The sequence below is a fragment of the Elgaria multicarinata genome, chromosome 4, assembly GCF_023053635.1.
Source record: "Elgaria multicarinata webbii isolate HBS135686 ecotype San Diego chromosome 4, rElgMul1.1.pri, whole genome shotgun sequence".
Lineage (NCBI taxonomy): Eukaryota > Metazoa > Chordata > Lepidosauria > Squamata > Anguidae > Elgaria > Elgaria multicarinata.
The window spans coordinates 60,682,841-60,706,880 of NC_086174.1; the positions used below are offsets into that span (position 1 = coordinate 60,682,841).

General features: G+C 41.6%; 1 protein-coding gene across 2 annotated transcripts in view; it reads left to right on the top strand.

The window, feature by feature from the left end:
* EGLN1 (egl-9 family hypoxia inducible factor 1) overlaps positions 1-13,835 on the top strand; it is a 49,560-nt gene extending 35,725 nt beyond the window's left edge. The window contains exons 3-5 of one of the 2 annotated variants that reach the window (XM_063124384.1): positions 3,747-3,883; positions 8,436-8,503; positions 11,273-13,835. In XM_063124384.1, coding sequence (XP_062980454.1) covers positions 3,747-3,883; positions 8,436-8,503; positions 11,273-11,340 — 273 coding nt within the window. In that variant the 3' untranslated portion in view covers positions 11,341-13,835. The remainder of the gene's footprint in view (positions 1-3,746; positions 3,884-8,435; positions 8,504-11,272) is intronic. The other variant, XM_063124385.1, reaches the window with a different exon arrangement.
* Positions 13,836-24,040: the final 10,205 nt, after the last annotated feature.

Genomic DNA, 24,040 nt, shown 5'->3' on the forward strand with positions numbered 1-24,040 from the left:
CTCCTACATGCACGGCGTGCAGGGACTCCAGAAGCCCTGCAGCATCGGCCATTTTTTGTTGTTGTTGTTGTTAAAGGGGCCGCGTGCGCCCCGAAGACTCCGGAGAAAGTAAGTAGTTTTTTTTTACTTAAGCCCCCCCATCCGCTCCTGATCCCCTCCTATGCCTCCTGCCCACTCTTTCCCCGCCCTCCCTCCCCGTCCCCAATCTGTGCCGCCCTCCGCCATCCCTCCCCGATCTGTGCCACCCTCCGCCCTCCCTCCCCGTCCCCGATCTGTGCCGCCCTCCGCCCTCCCTCCCCGATCTGTGCCACCCTCCGCCCTCCCTCCCCGTCCCCGATCTGTGCCGCCCTCCGCCATCCCTCCCCGATCTGTGCCACCCTCCGCCCTCCCTCCCCGTCCCCGATCTGTGCTGCCCTCCGCCATCCCCCTCTCCTGCCAGTCCGGCCTTCCCCCATCTCCCCCCCCCCGGGATCCCCCCGGCCCGATGGGCACAGCGCTCGTATGAGTGCTGTGCCCAGTCCGTGGCTTTTCCCGGCTACTCGCGAGTAAGCGAGTAGCTGCAAAAAGCCACGGACCTTGCTAGACGTTCCGCAGCCCCGGCCTCAGGCCGGGGCTGCGGAAAAGGCACACCATACGCGAATTCGCTTATGGCGCGTTAAGGGAGGTCTCAGCGCGGCCTGACCCCGGATTCCCCTGTGCGTCATCTGGACGCACAGCAGGGAAACCGGGCCTCACAGGGAAACCGGGCCTCGTCTAGCAAGGCCCTTAATTTAGAGCTTTTTTAACTGCTGCAAATATTTTGTTAACTCAAAAGTGAGGAAATACACCCATCCCTTCATTTACAGAATATTTAATGAAAACTTTGAAAATTGTGGAATTGATAAAACTTGTGCAGTTTATATGATTGAGGATAATAACCCAAAAAATAATATTAGCTAGTCTTTTTATTTCTTAAATAAGTTACAGTTTTGATGTTAAGTATAAGAATTTTTCCTTGTAAGTATAACAATTTGTATTTATATTTGGACATATATCGATATTTACAATGGGTGGTATCCAATTTAATATTATTGCTAACGTACATTACATTGTACTAACACCTCTGTGTTAGCACAACTCCAATAGAATTTACTGGAGGGTTGGGTTTTCCTGGAAATGCTATTGCTATGGCACTAGAGGTTGCTCAAGCTAGCCCAATGTTATTTATGTTAGTGGTAGTGTCAAATTGGATACTGCCCTATGTATGCATTATTAATTTAGTCTAAATAATATTTAATATTCTTAGGAATAATAAAGCTTTATATTATTAAAAGGCTTGTTTAATTTTAAGGTTCTGAGACACTTTCAACTCCATTAAAAGTGCCCTTAATATTTATTTATTAGTAATATCTATATACCGCTTAATAGAATAAAATCTCTAAGCGATTCACATATACATATTGAAAATAACATTAAAATATACTATTGCAAACAATTCCAACTACACTAACAATACCAAAAATTAGAAGGAATAGTAAAATGGAGCAGCGTATGATTAATTGCAATTAATTGCAAGCCAGAGAAAGCCTGAGTAAACAAGTACATTTTCAGGAGGTGTTTGAAAGACACCACATTTTCTGCCTCCCATACTGCCAAAAGGAGAGTTTTCTAGAGGGTGGGCACCACAACTGAGAAGGCCTGCCTTTGAGATATTACATGCCGACATTCTGTTGGTGTGGAACGACCAGCAAGATCTCCTCTGAAAATGGTAAAGGTCAGCTGGGTATGCTAGGGGAAGATGCTCTGCTAAATGTTAGCTTTTATAGCTATAGGACAGTAATCCAGTGCTGCCCCTGCATTCCCATTGATTCTGTTGTACCTTCAGGACCCATCATTAGTCCAACAGGGAGTTAGCGTTTCTTAAAGTAACCCCAGAAATCCGAAATGAGTAGAAACAGGTGAGTGGAGCTCTGTTCTGTGAAATAAGTGTTTCTGATTACTTTAAGAATCACTAGCTCCTGTGGTAGGTCCCGATGTTGCATGGGTCAGATAGAATACTGTCCATAGTCAAAATAGATTGAATAGATCATATAATCATTAATCAGACTTGTCTCCTGACACGAACTTACCCATACACTATGCTCAACCTCTAAGGTCCTCTTCCAGGTGCCTACTCCAAGGGAGGCTTGGAAGATGGCAACAAGGGAGAGGGCCTTCTTAGTGGTGCCATCCTAATTATGGAATGATCTCCCAATGAGGCCCAATTGGTGCCAACATTGCTATCTTTTCGGCGCCAGGTCAAGACTTTTTCTCTTTTCCCAGGCCTTTGCCAGCATGTGATGAGTTTTAATTGATCTTGGATCTGTTTTTAGGTTTGGCTCAAAGTCGTTTTTAGTTGTCTTTGTGTATATTGTATGTTGTGTGTTTTTGTTTTTAAATTTTGTATAGAGGTTTTAATGTTTAATCTTTCGTAAACCATCCAGAGAGCTTCGGCTATGGGAAGGTGTACAAATAAATAAATATATAATATAATTTATTGAGGAAAGATCAGAATTTAATTTGTAAATTTTGAGGGTTTTTTTGGGGGGAAATCCTATACAAATCAGGATCATTTGCATCACCTAGAGGATGGTCTGATTTAGCATGCTGATTTTAGTTCTACTTAATGAGCGTGGAGAGGTAGCCGGTGCAGTTTTCTCCACACCGTTTACAAATGGGAGGGGAGCGCTGTTTTCTGGCTCTGAGCTTGGAGGCAAGTCTACAAACAGGAAACAGAACAAGCCTGGAAACCAAATAATTCTGTCCAGGGGATGTAGGATTGCTCCCTTAGAGAACTATGCATGATATGCTGGTAGTCACTCATCTACAATTTTGAAACTGCTAAGCTTGCTTTATACTGGCATATGCTGCAATTGGCATTGTTAGTAATGAACTTATAAAATGGAAAAAGAAATCTATGGAAAAATAAAGTACTGGGATAAATTGTTTTGGAAAATTTTACATGGAAAATTTTCCACCCCACATCATTAGTGCCTCATGGATTTGACACTCATTTGCAACTCTGATTGCTCATTGCTCATGTTTAATTTTAAAAGAGTTATAGGGATATTAGGGAAAGTATAGAAACTGATTAGTCTAATGGCTAGTAATCTTCCTGATAAAAGAGCAAATACGCTAGCTGCTTATCAGTCAACAAATCTAAATATATGTGTGTATTTTTAGAAGATGGAACTCCTTTCAGTTCTGTGGCCCAATCATTAGTATTAGTTTCTAATTAACAATGCTAGTGCAGAGATTTTGACTAAGTGTACTTGCATGAACAGACAAAAAGCACACCCCAGCCAGTGCTTTTGCTTCACTCTCAAAACACTAATTCATGTTCCGCAAACATTTATATTACAATATTGAATACATATATATGCATTAAAACACAAAAATGATACAAAAATGTGGGATGGAGTTAAATATTAGAATTGTTTTTCAGTCCATACTAGTTCATTTTATAGAGCTAGTTCATTTCATCTCTGAACTTCCTAGAAAGGTTCCAATACTACATTTGTTGTTCTTTGGATCAATGTGTGAAGGAGGGCCTACTGGCTGCTTTTTACTTTAGAAGTTCTCAGGTTTAAGGGAAGCTATTTGAAGGTGCTGTTAATTCTTTAAAATTGCTGATAGCACATTTAAATTGCTGATAGCATGCTATGAATATGAAGACCGTTGATTTTTTTTTAAAAAAAAGGTGAATTGGTGTGTGTGTGTTTTTAAAGGAAAGTGGAGGTATTCTTCGAATATTTCCAGAAGGCAAAGCCCAGTTTGCTGACATTGAACCTAAATTTGATAGACTGCTGTTTTTCTGGTCTGACCGCCGCAACCCTCATGAAGTGCAGCCTGCATTTGCTACAAGGTAAGATGAATGAATGTAGACATGCAGACTTTAAGATTATACGGTTGGGAGGAAATTGGAAAGCTGCAAAAATGTTACTGGATAGCTTTCAAAAATATATTGATCCCTCCCCGGAAAGTAACCAGCGGTCAAGGTCTGAGTGGTTCCCTCAAGTGTTTGGAATACATAGCTTGTGCTTTTCAAATCTTGGACATCTAACTTGGGTTGACTAACAGCATGCTATGTTTCCATTAGTTCAACAAAAGCCAAAGATTTGAGAGCTCTAATATAGGGGTCCCCAACACAATGCCTGTGGGTGCCATGGTGCCCCAGGCATCTCCAACGGCACCCACTAAGGGGTCCTGCCTGCAGGCACCTGTAAAACTATTATTACTATTAGTTTAAAAAAACCATTTTTGAATATACGTATATGGATTTGTATGCATTCATAGTAATTAATACATATAAAATACTTATAACTTTATGGCAATTATACATAGACTTCACGAAAAGCAGACCAAATATCCCAATAAGTATCCATTTGAAGTATTATTCTATATGCCACACCTGTTCAAATATTGAAAACATTGTAAGGTCCTCAATCCATTGCATTTCAAGAGGTGAGTGTTTATCCTTCCAAGGTTTTAATATCGGTCTTTTAGCTGTCAAAAGGGCACAGAGAATCCATTTACACTGATCAAGTGTTAATTTTCACAGAGCAGGTCAATAATTTAAAAGAGCATGTACGTCAGTGAATATTAAAGACTGTTCCAGTACAAAGATTATCTGTTTAACAGCCTCCTAAAAAGAAGCAACTATTGGACATTACCAAACCATATGTTTAAAAGCAGCTTTAGCTGAATTAGACAATGCTTTATTAAAGAGATGTTGCAGTGTCCAGGTGATAAAAACATTTTTGCTGAATAAGATCCATAGACGTGACTGGTAGAGAAGCCAAAGTGACGATCCACAGATTAGTCATTTTGTGATGGTGCCCGCAGCAGTTTCTTAAATTCCCAAATGTGCCTGCAGGTCCAAAATGATTTTTTTTTGGGGGGGGGAAGTATGCTGCTGTAGTAGTTTAAAAAAAGTATGATTATATTGCCATGTGTTGTAAATTGGCTGTTTCTTCAGAATTGTTGGACTGCAGTAAGTACACCTCTTTTTTTGTTTGAATTTAAAATCTATGTAAGGTGGATAAAAGTGAAGGGATTAATCAAGGATGCCAGGCATCAATATGAAAATGTTAACAGATGTATTTGGCTATGATTTGGCAATACATAAGAAAGGAGGATAAAAATAGTTGCATTGCTACTGTGCAATTACCATGACACATATTTTAAAGGGATGCGTGAAACGGCAGGATTATTTATTTATTTATTTATTCATTTACAATATTTATATACCACTCTCCATTGAAAATTTCAGAGTGGTGTACAAGATAAAATGAAAATAAAAACAGAATAAAACACTTATACCTGCAAGGTATAAGGACATGCTTGCTGCCCACATCATATAGGAAAATGTGGAGGGATGCCAGTAGAAGATATAATGCGTGCATTTGCACGAAAAGCAATGTCCTGTGGGTTGTTTTGCATGGTTTGAGTACTTGACAAATTATCAGACTTGCTGTGGCTCCTTTCATCTTGGTCCTCTAGCCAGTATCCCAGGGTCCCCTGTGGCAGAACCCATCTTGTTTGCCCAGCCCAGCCCTGTTCTTATTGCTACTCCTTTCAGTCATTGGCATTAAAAAAGTTTTAAAACATATTGCTTTTGCAATAGCACTTTAGTTATAGCACCATTAAAAAAGAAGGGGGGAAAGCAGCCAATGATAGCAGGAATGAAACTCACCAAGACATTGAAAGTATGGAGAAAGTAGTAAAGACATCATGTACGAGCAGTACAATATGGGGGGAATTGAACAGGAACACGGTCCCGTCAGCTATCATTCGCTCCATCAGAAAAGCACTATAGCACCATGAATTTTTTTAAAATAAAAGGACTTCACATTACTGACTTTGTAAGGGGATGCCCTCAACCCAACCTCAGACAGCTTTCTCCTTATAGTCCACACATCCTGAGACAGCAACCCCTCTTTTTTATGGGAAAGTGTGTGCCATCCCATTTTTCCCGCCTGATCGGAGCACACTATTTTATGAAAAAGAGGGGGTGCCAAGTCCGGATGAGATGGATAGGACAAGGACATGCCAAAGGTCAGGGGTGCCCTTTACTTGTACTTTACATTCCTGTGAAGTCAGGAATGTAAAGTACTTTCCCCCATCTGTCAAACATGGAAAACTTTTAAAATTACCCACTTCTCAAGGAGATCCCCAAAATTTTAAGAGTGAACTAAAGCCTTGGGGGTGTCCTTGTAGTGTGCCCCACCCTGAGTTGGTTTCCCCTCTTTTTCAAAGAAAAGTATGCGCCACCTCATTTTTCCCTCCCGAAACAGGAATGACATGCATTTTTCCATTGGTGATGTGACGTGCTTTTCTCTTTTTGTTTTTGTTTTGTTTTTAAAAACTTCATAGTGTTATAGCACTATTTCGATGGTGCAACTGACAGCTGCTGGGGATATCATGTTCCTGTTTGATTCCCCCCACCTCTCTCTTGTACTGTTTATATGATGTTTTCACTATTCATCCCATTCTGTCAGTGTCTTGATCGGTTTCATCACCATGTCATGGGCTGCTTTCCCCCTTTTTATTTCTTCATGGTGCTATAATGCTATTCCGCTATAGCGGAAGACCGACAAAAGGAAAAAATGTGTCCTTTTGCACAAATGGCCAGGACATGATTTTTTAATAAGCAGGAAACCAGTAACAGAGCCTCCAAAGTGCAGTTTAGGCACTGTTAGAGTGTCTGCCACTAGGGAGGAGGGAGGCTTGAAGTAGCTTGGCCACAATCGTGAAAACAGAGGTTTTTGCCGCTTTTGCTAAGCAAGTCACTTGCTGCTTGACTCAGCCCTTGATGAACTGGGGGTCCTGGGTTTGGATTATATTGTGGATAAAACAACCACTAGAACAAGCCATTGGTCATTGCTGTGGCTTGTTTAAAAAATTAACCCACTCCATGGGAAGCAGTCTGGGGCCATAGCTAGACCTAAGGTTTATCCCTGGATCGTCCAGGGGTCAAACCTGTTCATCTAGGTGACACACAGGGGATCCAGTGCTCAGGCAGGGGCGAACCCTGGATGATCCCAAGATAAACCTTCGGTCTAGCTGTGGCCTGGGTTCACATGCTTAGGCTGTAAAAGTAAGATATTCAGTATATTTATCACTAGAGTAGAATAGACATGAGTTGTTTTCTGAGTGATTTGCATTTTGTGCTAGCAGGTCAGTTTTTTGGCATGTAATAAATGTTAAGTTTTTTAAGTAAAGGGGAGTGGTGCCATCTGCTTTGCTATACCATACATATAGACAATAGTAATTATAAGTAGCTCCTGCAGCAAAGTGCTTTGCTGCATCCCTAATGTGTTCTGCCCTATTTACTTGGTGCGTGTTGTAACTCCTAGCTCTGACTCCTCCTAAGGCACCTTCATCTCCCATTCTTCTTTTTGAGGGTGCATCCTTATCTTGCCTAAAATGACAGTTAAATGCTCTTCTGTGTGTTCCTAATCAGTAAAACTAAGAGTGAAACCATTTGCTACTTCAATGAGCAGACCCCATACCATACTCATTGAGCAGATGCAGTGCTACTGATGCTTTGTGTGTGCTTGCGCACACACCCTGCCCCCTTCTCTCTCCTCCCCTAGTGCCAACGCACAGATAAGGTTTTCCTGCATTCTTCCTTCCTGAACAGCCAGAGAAAATGGAGCTTTTATGTGCCCAGAGCTGAACTCAAAGAAACAATCATGGACATCATGCATGCAAAATCCTCTTCTAACTCAGAGGGCGGGGAGGGGGAGAGTTTGCATGGTTTGCGGTGGATTCCTTCTTAAATGTTTTGTACTTCTGCATACCTCTGAGTTTCCTAGGTATGCAGAAACCTCCAGTTTGCAGAGACCTATGATTGATTCTCAGGTCAACTCTAGGTTCTCTAACCCCTAAACAACCCAGAGTGCCTGGGTTCAGATGTCACGAAAGCAGCCTATGATCAAGGAATCTTAGGTTGTAAAATGAAAGCAGAAATGAGGAACACTTAGGAGGCAGCGTGCTTGCTCCTACCTTCTCGTGTTCACCATTAATTAATGCACGATTTGCGAACCACCTCTAATATGATTAAGTTTGAATTCAAACCAGGGATTTTTATATCAACGATAGGAACTGCTGCTTCCTTCCTTTTTTTTAATTTGGACATATTTGCGTGTAGGGTTTCCTGCAAGGCTAAATGCATAGTATCCTTGACAACAACAACAATAATAATAATAAAGAGACAGGGATCACTAAAATGTCATGGAAGTTCCCTGCATGGGATACCTTCTATAGCACCTTATTGGGAAAGGAAGCAATGCACAATCGGCTAGGTTGGAGTAGTATAATTGTATAGTAAACCTTGAAGAAAGAATCTTAATGTAAAAGGTAATTTTTGATACAGTGTGCTACTACTTCAACTTTTTTTTATTCTTTTGAAGGTACGCAATAACAGTGTGGTATTTTGACGCAGATGAAAGAGCCCGAGCTAAAGTAAAATACTTAACAGGTAACTGGTTTTCTGTGTACTCACATGTTCTCTTTTCCTAAAAACTTATATTATTCACGATTAAGAAAGTAACTGACAACAGCACCTTCTGAGTATACTAGCATTAACAGCTGAAGTTCATAAGTGAATTTGAATAGAATACATACCTTCAGTATTGAATTGGAAATGGCCATTTTATTTTGAGCCCCATCCCTAATGGCACAGAGGCTTTCTACATTCCCTGTTATTTGAAACTAGTTCAATCATAGCACTCTAGATTGTGTTTAAAGATTGTTATTAATTAGATTTTATAATTACAATCTCGAACAAATGAATTGATGAACAGATATTTTGAAATATACTAGTTTCCTTGGCATTAAGAAAACCCAACTATGTCCACTGAGAAAAATAGAGCTATGGTTGCTTATAGCTGGACTATCCTGGTGCAGGACGGGCTTTTTTTGGTAAGCATGCTAGAAATCAGTTTCAAACTGATGTCCAAACCTGGCGCAGCTTCTCAGTCATGGGTTGTTTTTGCAAACAAGCCACCCTGAGGTCCCATGGCTTGTAGGAGGGCTGTTTAGGGTGGCTTGTTATGACATCTGAACCCAGCACAGTGGCTTCATCATGGGTTGTTTAAAACAGTAAGAAAGATACATGACAAGAGCGGCAAAATGACACTAGTCAATTTACTTGTGTCATTTCAGTGACACCTCCCCCACCACCACCACCTTTGGGGAGATTTATGCACATTTAATGTTGTTGGTTTTTAACCTTTGGGGAGGTTTGTGCAAATTTAACTCTTCTTAAAATAAAACTTTTCAGGGAGATTTGTGCATATCTGCTAAAACGCAGTAACTATTCAACTTTAGCAGACTAGTTACTGAGCTTGATGGATTTTACAGAAATCTCCCCAAAGGTTAAAATAAAGTTAAATTTGTGCAAATCTCCCTAAAAGTGAAAGACAGATTCTACAAAAAAGCCTCTACTATGCTCGTTATGCACTCATAAGCAGTGTACTGGAGTATGCTATGGAGGTTATGTTGCAAAGATACATGGGAGGACTAAGGTGGAAACAAGCCATGGCAAGCCGCAGTGCTTCTGATAATCTGTTGGGAGTAACATGGGTTAGTGAGCGAATAACCAACCCACTGGCTGCTTTCAGACAACACACAAGTCAATGATGGGTTAGAATCATAGAATAGTAGAGTTGGAAGGGGCCTATAGGCCCATCGAGTCCAACCCCCTGCTCAATGCAGGAATCCACCTTAAAGCATCCCTGACAGATGGTTTTTCAGCTGCCTCTTGAAGGTCTCTAGTGTGGGAGAGCCCACAACCTCACTAGGTAATTGGTTAATAGTCAACTCCACGGTTGGTTATCATAGTATGGATCAAGCCCAACATCAAGTTGACTATTAGTCAAGGATGTGTTTGATTGACATATCCCCTGCTTGCTTGCTTTCCCTCCCCCTCAGTCCTCCCACTGGTATCCCATCAGCCATTGTGAGTTCTGCCAGCTGGACTGGAGTGGCAGCTGCTGCTTTGGTTGCTCTTGCCAGGAGACTCTGTAGTTACTAAAAATAACCAACTGCGTGCAATGAAATAGTCAATGGTGCCAGACACACAACACAATAACCAATGGTTGTTTAAATAATTAACTCTGCATGGCATTGGTTATTGGCGTTGATTATTTCGGCCGAATAACCAACCCTAGTGTGAAAAAGTCTCGACAGATGACACAATAATACACGGTTGACTATTTAATCCATCGTTGTTTGTCGTCCTGTCCAAACCCAGTCACTGTAGATTACTTTCAGAGTAGCTTATCATAACATGCAAACAGGCCTTTAGACATCAGGGTTCATAAGTGCATGAAGGTAGAAATAAGCCAGAGTGGCTTATTTCCCTTTCTGTGCATGGGGGGTGATTAGCAGAATTAGCAAGAATGAGGCCAGAGTGGCTTGCCATGGTTAACAAGCCACCCAGCACCCATAGGTTGTTGTAAGGTTCTGGGTGGCTTGTTACCCATGGCAACAAGCCACTCTGCCCAGGTTCACATGACAAGCTGTGCTGCTAAGGGTAATTATGCTAATCTCCCCAACCCCCCCAGCACACAACCAAAACACACAAAGGGGGAAATTAGCCACCGTGGCTTATTATTTCCCACTCCATTATCATGCGAATGGGCCCTTCATGTGTTAAATCTGAATTGAATACAACATTTTATGCTGAAGCTTTGTTATTGTACCATATTGTACCTATATGGTTCGGGTCCAGGTTATTTGAAAGAACGTATTCTCCCTTAAGAGTCTGCCCGTGCTTTGAGATCTTCTGGAGAGGCCCTTCTTTCAGTCCCACCTTCTTCACAGGCACGCTTGGTGGGAACATGGGAGAGGGCCTTCTCGGTGGCTGCTCCGGTGCTCTGGAACTCTCTTCCCGGGGAAGCTAGGCTGGCTCCCTCCTTGATGGGCTTTCGGAAGCAGGCTAAAACTTTTTTGTTCCAGCAGGCCTTTGGAGAATAGTCTGGCCCTCCATCTATGTTAATGTCTTATAATTTTGTTGTGTATTTTAAATGTTTATGGTTTTGTGTCCCCCCATGTATATTTTAAACTTTGTAAGGCCGCCTTGAGGCCCAGCATTGGGCAAAAGGCGAGATACAAATAAATATAATAATAATAATAATAATAATAATAATAATAATAATTAAAAGTTTAGTAGCAAAAATACAAATAAGTGTATTAGTACAATCTTTCCATGTTTGTTAATCACCTTTTTCTTTTTCTTTTTTAGCAGGTGAAAAAGGTGTGAGGGTTGAACTTAATAAACCTTCTGATTCAAATGGGAAAGACCTTTTATAAAGCCTTTGATCTAGCAATTCCTTATGCTACATCCTGGCTCGTTTCCTCCCATCCCCAAACAGTTGTTGGCACTGTTTATTAACTTTTGAATGTGAATAATGAGATAAAGGAAAATCAACGCCAAATCAACATTTGGAATAAACAAATAAATAATGGGTTTCAATGTTGCATCAAACGGATTTCTAACTGCTGAAGCATTGTACTACATGATTGTGACTCCAATCCTGTGACTGCTTATATGAAGATAAGCATTGGGAAGAAACAACTTACACATAAAGTGCCCTACATAGAAGTTTTCTATCCTTCATATTTTGCCATTCAGTCATCTATCTCAATGTTATTCATCTCCCCCTTTTTAAAAATTTGGTGAAAGTTTGAATTTTAAATAAATTTTGTATAACTTGGTCCAGCTGATCAAAATTGAGCGAAACAAACATTCTCCAAAATAGCTTTTATCTATTTTTGTAAATGTGCTGTTCACACTGTTATCCTACAATGCAAAACCTAATTTAAATAAGAATTGCCAGTAAATGATGATCACTTTGTCTTTTCACCTAAAGTCCGAAAAGGAGCACTTTAATTACCATCTAAGAACCTGATTGTTTTTATGTTCATATCTTACACTAATTTGATTTAAAAAAAAAAAAAGATTGCTGCTGTATTGTGTCTCTGAAACTTTTTTTAAACTGAAACAGATGCCTATCTTGCTGTCAATTACTTTCTTAAACTTGTAGTTTTATATGTTGAATCCAGAGAGCAAGCATTCTGTATCTATCTCATTTGGGTTTTCTAAGTGACTAGCTGGCACTAAGTGAACTTGACGCTATCTGTACTGTCCTTGATGTTGAAAACTGTGGGTGTGATCCACTGGGAACTTTATCTGTAAAAGTGATTTGACAGGATTGAAAATCATTCAGCTGTGCTCTCGTTCATCTGCTTTTTTCAGTGGAGCTTGTGCAGGTGAATTGCCAGGTGGAGTCTGCCCATAAGTACCATCAGAACCCTATAATATAAGGGCTTTTCTAGGCTTTTAGATGTACCAACACCCTTTCTACTACCTTGATGGGAGATCTCAGTCTTGACGCATTTTTAAACTTACTTTCCACTACTGTATGTAAGGTAATGCAACTAAAAATCAGAGGTGGTTACTCTTAAAGCAGTAGTATCCCTTCTCATTTGCAGTTTTGCCCCATAGTCCTTCTCTATATAGTGCCATGGGTGTGTTAAATTCATTAAGACTGAAGTGCATCACTGCAGGCTTAATATGTAAAAGTTTTCATACTGCTGAGAAATTTTAGCATTGGCCTCAGATCAATATGAAGATGTTTTTGACAAGGAAAAAAGTTCTTTAAGGTGAGGAAGCAATAGAGAATAAAGTTCATTCAACCAGATACTTCAAAATTGTTGTTTGAAGACATGGGTGTATGCTCAAAAGTAACCCCCTGAAGGGAAGCTACTGTATCCTACCAGCCTTATAAACATGAGCCTTCCCACTTAAACGTTCCATCAGCTGTCCCTTGATTCCCTCAATCAAAATAATGTGAGTGCACAGAAGTATTTCTGTATGTACAACATTGACAATTTTAGCATCTGTATAGTTTGTACTCTTATTAGAGACCTTTTCTATGGAAAGCTCAGTAATTTTTATTAAAAAAAATAGCTTACTATTCATGTAAAACATGAAAGAACGGATTGTGTTTAGTGACAACTGACAGAATGGGGGGAAGTCAATATTGTGATAGCATACTAGGGGAACTTGTGACAAAAGTCTTCGGTTTTTTTGTCATCCCCTCCTCCCCCCAAAAAAAGATTAGCTGTCAAAACTTTTAATAGTTTGGTTCTTCTCTTCATCCTGGTAAATCAGAAGAAAACACATCTACTGTAAGTGCCTCTGCAAGCCTGACCAAGGAGTGTAAATCATCTTTACTGGTCTGCAGTGCAATGCACTGTCTTAGGCCTAAGAAATGCCATTTCTAACTTTTAACTGCTTTTGTATTATGTTTAATGTGTTAGAAATGCAAAACATAAGCCTTTACATTTTTGTTTGTCCTTCTGTTCAAAGTATCAATGTCTTACATTTGTGCTTGCTGGGGAGAGATAAAATGTGCTTAAATCTCTCAATTTGTTATTTACAAAAGGTCACCAATCTGGATCTTCTAATGCCCATTTAGAAACTGTTCATGTCAGTTAAATCTTCAGCTCTGGCCGTTACCAAGCAGGAACCTGTTTCAGCCTATTTTTAAACTGTCTTATGGCCTGTATATGTGTTTAGTCCTGGTTTAAAGATAAAGCTTCATAATGCTATTTTTATTTCATGACATTAGCCAGCTGTAAAACACAAGACTTTTATCTAGCAGGCAAAGAAATTCAGGATTCATTTGCAGATTTCCTATAAAGTCATGTAACTTTTGAAAAGCCGTGTTCATTACTGAAAGAGCTCTCAAGTTGCTTGTAAAGCTAATCTAATTAAAAGATGTATAAAGGTTCTTGAAACAATGTGGTTATTTGTAATTATGTAACATTTTTAAAGCCTACTCCAGAACAACTAATTAGTAATCTGATAAAGTGTGTGTCTGTCTGTTTTTAGCAGTCAGTGACATTGCAGCTGCAGTGAAGGGTCTCCTGTTAGCTTCATTTATAAACCCTGTTTTTAATTATCTAGCTGTGATTGTTTTTAAAGAAGAGACTGAGGGCAAGGTTAGGGGAAGAATACTGCCTGTTAGTAACTCAACATGACCATTGTAAACACTTTTATCTCTGGTCACGTGGAAAAGGGTACCTTGACGTTTTCTCTACTGAAAACAAAGACAGTTCTTAAATGTGGGATTTTAGATGGCAATTTAGAACACCTTTACATGGACTGAGTTCAAAGCCTCAGAGGCACTGTTTCATACCAGTGGATCCCTGTGGTACACATGGCAAGATGCTTCTGTCTGTACTGGTGCTCTTTAGACCACACGGGTGAAAAATGAAAGCTGTATGCATTACATAGCTGCCTTCACATGGTGAGGGCAAGGAAAAGATTTACTTGTCAGAAGATACTATGAGGACTGACAATTAACAACCAACTGCAGAGAGCAATCTCATTTTAAAATGTGTGCTGTTCCCTACTAGCTGTTATTAACCCTTAAGTAAAATCTGGTTCTCTGTTGTCTTCCATAATTTTGTTCTTCAGCATATTGGAGCAGGCTCCTAGTTTTCTATGAAAAATATAAATTCATAGCCATTTTTCTACAATAGATACACCAGGAGTCAGTTTTAAAGCTGCTTTGCAACATTTGGATATTAAGCACCAGTAGTCTGGTTCCACTTCAGTAAAAGTGGAGCCTGCCCCCTAGTACAGGCTCAGTTTGCCACCCCCCCAAAAAATCCTACTGTGTCTGAAAAATCGAGACCCCTCTTCCTGACATTACTGTCTCATACATGTGTAGTTACCCCTCAACTCTGCCTATCTGATTTGCCCTGTATATGGAATTGGTTGCATTACTGATAATATTTCCTTGGAGGTCCTGGATTTCAACATCCTCCTGTCTTAGCAATTTTTGCTTCCAGGACCACAGCTACATTTCCCAAAGTTCTTAGTGCTGACATGCAGCATGACTGCCAAGTCCTCCACTGCACTAACTACCAACTTATCTAAGTGATGCATTACGATCACAACCTTTGCAGCAGACTGGACAAGTCAACATGACTATTCTTGGGATGAGAAGAATGGGTCCCTTCTAGAGGATCATTTCCTTCTTCCTTGGAATGATGCCCTACTTTCCTGAGTCCCTCCTTGTCCATGGCAGCAAAGGAGCTGTCTGAGAATGCCTTTACCATGTACCTGATTGTCTTGTCTTCATACCTTTCTGCTTCTCTCAGCATCTCCAGGGCAATTACTTTAGCCTGTTACTGTGCAATAACTAGAAGGTTATTGCACAAATGTACACCCACAACTTTTGTCCCACACGCAGAATGGAAGCACATAGAGGAAAAAGTGACAATATACTGACTTCAGATGAGGACCAACAGGATAGAGAGGATCTGTATCATACAGATCTTTGTCCTGATTAAGTTGGGCCAGTTTGAGACAGCTGACACTATTTTTTCTTCACAAAACATTACTGGTCCCTGCATACTCTGCAGCAGGACTTCTCTCATGTACCCTTCGTCACTATACATGGGCCTACTTGGTTTTAAAATGTGCTTATTTTAGATTTAATTGGGGGAGGCGGTTTCCCATAGGAAACGAATAAAGCCATTTGGTATTTTTTTAAAAAATGGAATATGGAGAAAAATTAAGCTAAATAGAACTGTAAGAGAAATATATTGCATTAGAATGCTGCAACTCTTCTAGCATTCCTACACTTCCTATTGACCCAGAATGAAGGGGAAACAAAAAAGATGAAGTAATGTGTTTAGCTTCTGACTCTTATCATCACCTTGTCATACCAAACTCTCTCACTTTCTAATACCAACTTTGCTGGCCCAGAAGCTATCAATTTGATAATGAATTGGGAACATGCAAAAAAGAAGATAGTTGATTCTGCATAATCCGAAGACTCCTTAGGTAAGAACATAAGAAGTGCCGTAGTGGATCAAACCAAGGGTCCATCTAATCCAGCACTTTGTTCATGCAGTGGCCAACCACTCGTGCAAAATGCAGCGGCCAGATTGATTTCGGGAACCAGAAGGTTTGACCATATAACACCTGCTCTGGTCCACTTGCACTGGCTGCCTGTATGTTTCCGAGCCCAATTCAAGGTGCTGGTTTTGACCTATAAAGCCTTACACGGCTTGGGACCACAATACCTGACGGAACGCCTCTCCCGACGTGAATATACCCAGTCACTACGTTCAACATCTAAGGTCCTCCTCCGGGTGCCTACTCCGAGAGAGGCTCGGAGTGTGGCAACGAGGGATAGGGCCTTTTCGGTTGTGGCCCCCAGACTGTGGAATGATCTCCCTGATGAGGCTCGCCTGGCGCCAACGCTGCTATCTTTCCAGCGCCAGGTTAAGACTTTCCTCTTTGCCCAGGCATATGGAGGCACATCTTAATCACCCACATGTTTAGTTTTTTAACGGTTTTTAATGCTTTATGTGTGTATGTTCTGTGTTTTAGAGTTTTAAATTTTGTTTACTTGTTTTTATCTCAATTTTAGAATTTCTGTAAACCGCCCAGAGAGTCCTGGCTATGGAGCGGTATATAAGTGTAATAAATAAATAAATAAATAAACCAGCCATTGGCCAGGGATGAACAAGCAGGACATGGTGCAATAGCACCCTCCCACCCATGTTCCTCAGAAACATGTGCATACAGGCTTACTGCCTTGAATACTGGAGATAGCACATAACCATCAGGGCTAGTAGCCATTGATAGCCTTTGCCTCCAGGAATTTATCCAACCCCCTTTTAAAGCCATCCAAATTGGTAGTGGTAGTGAGTTCCATCATTTAACTATGCGCTGTGTAAAGAAGTATTTCCTTTAATTTGTTCTGGATCTCCCACCAGTCAGCTTCATGGGATGACTCCAGGTTCTAGTATTTTGAGAGAGGGAGAAAAATGTCTCCCTATCCACATTCTCCATACCATGCATAATTGTGTACACTGCTATCATGTCTCCCCTTAGCCTCCTTTTCTTCAAGCTAAACAATCCCAGTTGATGTAACCTTCCCTCATAGGGGAGATTCTCCAGCTCCTTAATCATTTTAGTTGCCCTTTTCTGCACTTTTTCCACCTCTATAATATCCCAGAACTGTACACAGTATTCTAAGTGTGGTCGCACCATAGATTTGTATAAGGGCAGTATGATACTGGCCGTTTTATTCTCAATTCCTTTTCTTATAATGCTTAACATGGAGTTTGCCTGCCTTATAGCAGCCACACACTAGGTGGACATTTTCATCGAGCTGTCCACCACAATCCTAAGATCTCTTTCTTGTTTGGTCACCGCCAGCTCAGATCCCATTAGGTTATACTTGAAGTTGGGTTTTTTTGCCCCAACGTGCATCACCTTACACTTGCTTACATTGAACCGCATCTGCCATTTGGATGTCCACTCTCCCATCTTGGAGAGATCCCTTTGGAGCTCTTCCCAATCCCTTTGTGTTTTAACAACCTTAAATAATTTGGTGTCATCAGCAAACTTGGCCATTTCACTGCTCACTCTTAATTCCAGATCATTTATGAACAAGTTGAAAAGAATTGGTCCCAATACTGATCCCTGTGGGATCCCACTATTTACTTCCCTCCATCGGGAGATTTTACCATTTATTCCTACTCTCTGCTTTCTGTTCTTTAACCAATTACTGATCCATAAGAGGACCTCTCCTTTTATTCCATGTCTACCAAGTTTATTCAGGAGACTTTGGTGGGGGACTTTATCAAAAGCCTTTTGGAAATCCAAGTAAACAATGTCCACCGGATCACCCCTGTCTACATGTTCATTGACACTGTCAAAGAATTCTAGAAGATTAGTGAGATAGGACTTGCCTTTGCGGAACCCATGTTGATACTTCTTCAGCAGGATCTGCCTGTATGCTTACTAATTTTGACTTTAATAATGCTTTCAACCAATTTACCTGGAACAGATGTCAAGCTAACTGGCCTGTAATTTCTCGGATCCCCCCCTGGATCCCTTTTTGAAAATAGCTGTTACATTGGCCATCTTCCTGTCCTCTGGTACAGAGGCTGAGCTTAGGGACATGTTGCATATTTTTGTGAGGTCTGCAATTTCATATTTGAGTTCTTTGAGAACTCTACATATACAGATGTATACTAGTTTGATTGGTGTGTGTGTGTGTGTATGGAACAGCCCAACAAGTTCAGAAACTTATAGAGCCTACAAAATGTTAAGTGTGTCAGTTGAAAACAAAACACAGAAAGTGAAGAGGAGGGGAAGTTTCTTGATTGAAAGCTTAAAGCAAAGTGTCAGGAACATAGGATTCTGTTTGGCAGGGGACAGAAAGAACAGGGGTCCTCAACAGCCTCTGTTGTACAGCAACAAAATGCTGACGTTTGGGTTTGCAGCCATCCCCGATCTGTTGAGTGCCATATAGCACAGCAGAGGAAGGTTTTAGAAGGGTAGGAAAGGGGGGGGAGGCATAATTTTTCCTTTCCTTCATTCTTGAAACCTCTCTCCCTGGAAGCTTTAAATACCATTGCAAGGCTGTTATTCTAGGCTGGTTGGAAGTACTCCTGTTAAGGATGGGGGATACACTCCCAACTTGTAGTTGCAGGTTGCCACTTGTTGCTTAGGTGGTCCAGTGCCTATCATATGGGTGCTGAATGTGGCCACTCACAGACAAGATAGCATAACCATCTCGTCTTCCAGGATATAATAAATTGTTTATTATATCCTGGAATGGGGATTAGCCGGACATCCTCCAACCCTAATCCTTCCCTTCTTGCAGTCAAGGATAGTATAAACTTTAGATACTGACCCCTTTGAATCTGAGCCATGGAGATTATTTATTAGGATTGGAAACAAAACATTTCTTACAATTGTAAATAATCATGCCCTGGGACTCTCTAAGCTGCAAAGGGCTCAGAAGCTTTAACAGCTTAAAGTATCCGGAAATTGACAGTAAAATGGGTTGGGGGTGGCGTATTATGCACTCATCCTTTGGCCCCCATTTTCATGTCCAAATTGCTTTACACCATTGGGAGGTAAAAGTCAAAATATCTCCTCCCCAGTGAAGGCTGGTGGCTCCAATGTCAGTGGGATGGTGAATGTGCTCTGGGTTTCAGTCAGAACTCTAAAGGAGACATCCAAGGGACGAAGCTTATACAATGCTTGACCAGCCTCCACTGCCCTTTCCACATGAATGTGCTGCTCAAGTTCACTGGAAAATGAGCAGCTTCCAGCTTACCTTGCCCCAACATGAAGTAGTCAGAGGTCTCATATTACAGCAGTAATATCACACTCATTTACTTCACACACACACACACACACTTTATAACTCTCTCATACAAAAGACCAGGCAAGCGGCTACTTGCTATGATATTCCTTTCAGCATTTCTGAGGTGAAAATATGTACTTGTAATATCCTTATCCTCACACCAAAATCACTGCATGTACTGCTCTCCCCTCCCCCTACCAACACACTCTTATATTTATTATATTACATGCCGTTCTCTGCCTACTGTGTACCACAGTAGTGAGTGTGTGTAAGAAACAGAAGGTAGTGCACACATACATAATCTGAAACTTTTTTAAAAATACGCATCTCCAAATTCCCCTTCAAAGGCAGAACAGAGACAATAATTTACAGGAATAAGTACTCGAGAACAGGAACAGTTGGGTTACATGATGTATAAAACTCACTGACATGTCCAGGAAACATGCAGGAAGTTTTCTTTTTTCTTTTTTTTTAAATGTAGGGCTCAGCAAAATTAGCACAACTGTCACATGTATGTAGTACTCCAAAGTATTTTTTGCCTAGACTTACTGTATGTGGAAACATGCCAGCTGTGACAAAGGGGCACCTGTTTTACCACAAACGTGTATGTTCTTGAAACTATCCTGTGGTTTTAGTGTGTAAACTGGAGTGGGAAACTTATTGCCAATGCTCCACCATGTCTGCTGCAGCTCCCACTATCCCCCAAATCTAATTTAAAAAAAACTGAGGTGGGGGGAAGTCATCTTTAGCGGCTACAAAGTGCCAAAAGAGGTTTGGGGTTATTTTTAAGCTTTAAACCCTTTGGTGCTCCATAGTTACTATGGACAACTTTTTTTTTTCAATTGGCACCCGATTGAGGGTGTGTGTGGCTGTGAAAATTGCCCCCAGACCTCCCCAAATTGTCCACCCCTGTAAAATAATAGAAGAGGCAGATAAATCTTTTTTAAAAAACAAAACCCACTACTTCCGCTCTGTGGTAAGTAGCGTGTGCCTGATACAGCCAACCCAAGGTAATTTGCCTTCTGAGGCAGAACAGCAAATGGTGCTCCCCATGCCCTGTCAACATTTTTGTATCTAAGTCTAGTCAAGTCACACGAGGCAGAAATTCCTACAAGTTAAAAATGCAGTTAATAACTCACAATTTGCTGTCCTTTTATGACACCCCAAACTAGCTACCTGAGGTGGTCTCGTCACTCTGCCTAATGGCAGCCCTGTTACCTGAAATTTTGGATTTCCTTTACACCTTAACTACTCTCCTCTGTCTGCCCCCTTTGTCTCCTTGGGATTATCAAGCATTTCGTTTTTCAGACCCCAGTTCAAAGATTTCTTCATGCCCCCATCACCCCTACCCAGCATAGTCAAAGGTGAGGGACCAAATACAAATTTTATTCATGGCTACCCTAAATGGGTTTTAGCCGAACACATATTGTCACACATTATTATATAAAAAAATTAAAATTAGCTGAACTCCGTACAACAATTACTCCCATCAGCACACATCTTCTACAGTAAACATATCCTAATTTCTCATTGTACTCTGTATATCTATGGTATATCTATTGTTTACAATCATCCACCTGAACGTGAGAATCATAGGGGAAAACGTCTGGAGGGTCACAAGTTGGCTGCCCCTGCACTATATCATGGGCTGGGCCCATGGTCCCTTTAAGAAAACATCTTTGCTTTATCCCGGAGAGGAGATGGGTTTCTTTGTGTCCAGAAGGGAGAAGCAAGGTAAATGCCAAGGCCAAGCTTTCGCAAGAAGCGCATGGCATCTGATAACACCTCCCCGGGCTGGTACCGGGGGAGAGTAACAAGTTTCAGCTGTGCAATGTCTGGGAGCATTCCCCCCTCCCTTCAGGTGAGGTGTGGGTTGCTAAGGCATTTCAATTGGTCAGGGTGGGTCTGGTGACAAGGGGGTCCCAGAAAGAGATAAAAGCTTGGGGACCCAAGGGTCCGCTCTCTTTCCTGTGGGTGTCAGGAGTCTGGTGTGTGTGTGGTAAGCAGGAGCATCCAGTCCAGGCCAGCTGGATGGCAGAAGCCCCACGTTGCCGCTGAGGGAAGGAGTCTAATTTGAGTGGTGTGGAGCCGAGTCGAAGTGAGCAACAGAGGTTGAGTCGCAGTGTTAAGTGTTTGTTTTGTTTTAGAATAGGTTTGGGTACAAGTGGGCAAGGGACCGTGCTGGAGTTATGACTGGTTGGTGGTTAGTGGGGAGTGAGTGCGAATCCAATTGGTTTGAGTGTGTAAAGGGTGAGGGTGAGGTATTAGTCCCTACTGTCCGGAGTGTGTCATTCCTTTGTCCGTGTTTCCCCCCCAAACCTCTTACGTGTTTACCTTAATGTGTGGACCCTTAAGGAAGTGTGTTTGTGTGAAGAATAAAAGTGTTTTGTCCCTATCTCCTGTGTGGTGTTGTTCCTTGAGAACCTAGACTCCCAAAGGGTTAAAAAGCGGCAGTGAAGGGGCGTGTGTCTGGGCTGTCTGAGCCAGACCCCCCTTCTCTGGCCGGGGAATCGCTGAGATAAGCCTGGCGGTTCCATCACACACTATAGTAACCTGTCCCAATCTGGTGCCCTCAAAACGTTTGGACTGCAAGCCCCAGGCAGTATGGCCGATGCTCAGGAAACTGGGGGTAGTAGGTGAAAATACCAGAAGGGCACCAGGTTGGAGAAGAGTATCACATGGCAAAGGGTGCAAGAGCTCTGAGGCAAGGAGAGGTTCCCAGGTGCAGAAGCTTGCATCATACCACTTCAGAGTTGGGGCAAAAGCAGCGCCTGCCAAACTTCTCCCTGCCTTCCAGTTATTAGAAGCAAAATTATTGGACTACCTGAACACCCTGTGCTACTCTCATTATCTTGGCATGCAAATCGTTACTTTGAGGGAAATAATCATGCCGACTTCCACATTCCTGTTGTTTGATAGCTGAAACTACATGGCTAAAACTGCTTCCTTGTTAACTCATTTCCCCCAAAGGATCGTGCCAGCTCTCACACCTGCACCAGTCTGGTCTGGAATACTCTCAATGGGTTTTACATTAGACTGGTTTCTGTTGTTTACACCACATCCTAGGCTTGATGTCTGGACTTGTATTGATTAATATGGTTGAGGTTATTTTTTTTTAACAACATCCTATTATCCCCATCCCACCCCAGTTTCAGACCAAGCACCTGGAGAAGGAGAAGGCAGTCACTATTCCCAGTTTGCCAGTTGTAAGTGTGTTTTGGGATTGTGCCCTAAATCCCCTTCACATGGTAATTAGATTATAAGGGTCCATACATAGGGATAGTGGGGCTGAGCAGAGATCCCCAGTCCTAAGGTCACACAACTTCCTTGCCCCACCCCTGATATTCCTGCATTGAGTGTGGACATCCAAGAAGGGTAAACCCACATGGGTAGGCTTTCATGAGAGCTGGAATCTTGATTGTACTGTTTGCAGCTTCCATGGGGGTGTGGTAAGGAAGCTGTGCAATCTTAGGAGTGGGGCCATGGGCACAGCCATGCTGTTGCTCCTTTCTATGCTTTTAACTACTCTTACCAGCAAGATGTTTCTCCTAATGTCCAACTAAAATTGGAGAGAGCCAGTGTGGTGTAGTGGCTAGAGTGTCGGACTGAGAGTCGGGAGATCTGGGTTCTAGTCACCACTCAGCCATGGAAACCCACTGGGTGACTTTGGGCCAGTCACAGACTCTCGGCCCAACCCACCTCACAGGGTTGTTGTGAGGATAAAATGGAGAGGAGGGGCGGAGCCTGACGGCCATGTACTGATAAACTTTCTTGTGAGGCTCCCGGACCGGGAAGCCGAAAATTCAATTATCTCAATTAAATGGGCATGAATCTCTAACGAACATCAATGAAAATGTTTATGATCATTAACTGATGGTGATGAGGGCTTTTTTGAAAGCATAATCTGTATACGGAGTGGGGAAATCAGCGCGGCCTCTGGGCTTTGCAAATCAGTTTGTCGGAGCGGAGAGTGAAAAGCGAAACTAAAGAAATTGTTATTGTTGGATCTCTTCCAGCGACGGCTGAGTTTAATTGCTGTGATATATCACTCCTTATCTGTGTGGAGCAAGCAATTGGTAATAAATTTAACCATCAGAAAGCAGTGTGAGAGAGAAGTTGTTTACTTGGATGGAATGAGAGACTGTTTTGATTGTTACCCGGAACATTAAGCAACTGATTTATGCCCTATGCCGAACATTAGAAGAAGAAAAAAAGAAAAAGAAAAAAAAACTACCTGGCAACGCCGTAAACATCCCTCAAATCATAATCTCAGTTGCCTTGAAAAGGTGTCTGGGTCCTCAGAAGAAGACCCAGATAGTGTTGAGAGTGGAGACAAGATGGCGACCAAAGCTGGCAAGGAGCCAGCTACTATGGAGGAAATTAGGAGCTTCATATTAGCAAACAACGCCACTCTTTTTAAAAAGATGGATGAACATGCGGAAAAGGCAGATAAGAGAATGGATGTGCTAGCTGGCAAGATTGCTCAGAATGATAAGCGTATAAAGACACTAGAAGCAGGAGTAAATTTACTGGAGAAACGGCAGGATGTCTTTGAAAAAAGCTGTAATGTACAGTTTGAGGATCAAGAGAAAAGGCTGATCCAATTAGAAGACCAGAATCGACGATCTACACTATGAATTAAGAATTTTGTTGAAATATCAGTAGAGAACTTGAGAAAAGTAATTTTGCGGTGGTTTAAAGAAATGATGCCTGATCTGGAAATAAAGGACTGTGAGGTGGACAGGATTCATAGAGTGGGAGGATCAAACTACAGAGGAGCAACTAAAGACATCCTGATAAAATTTGGCAGCTACTAC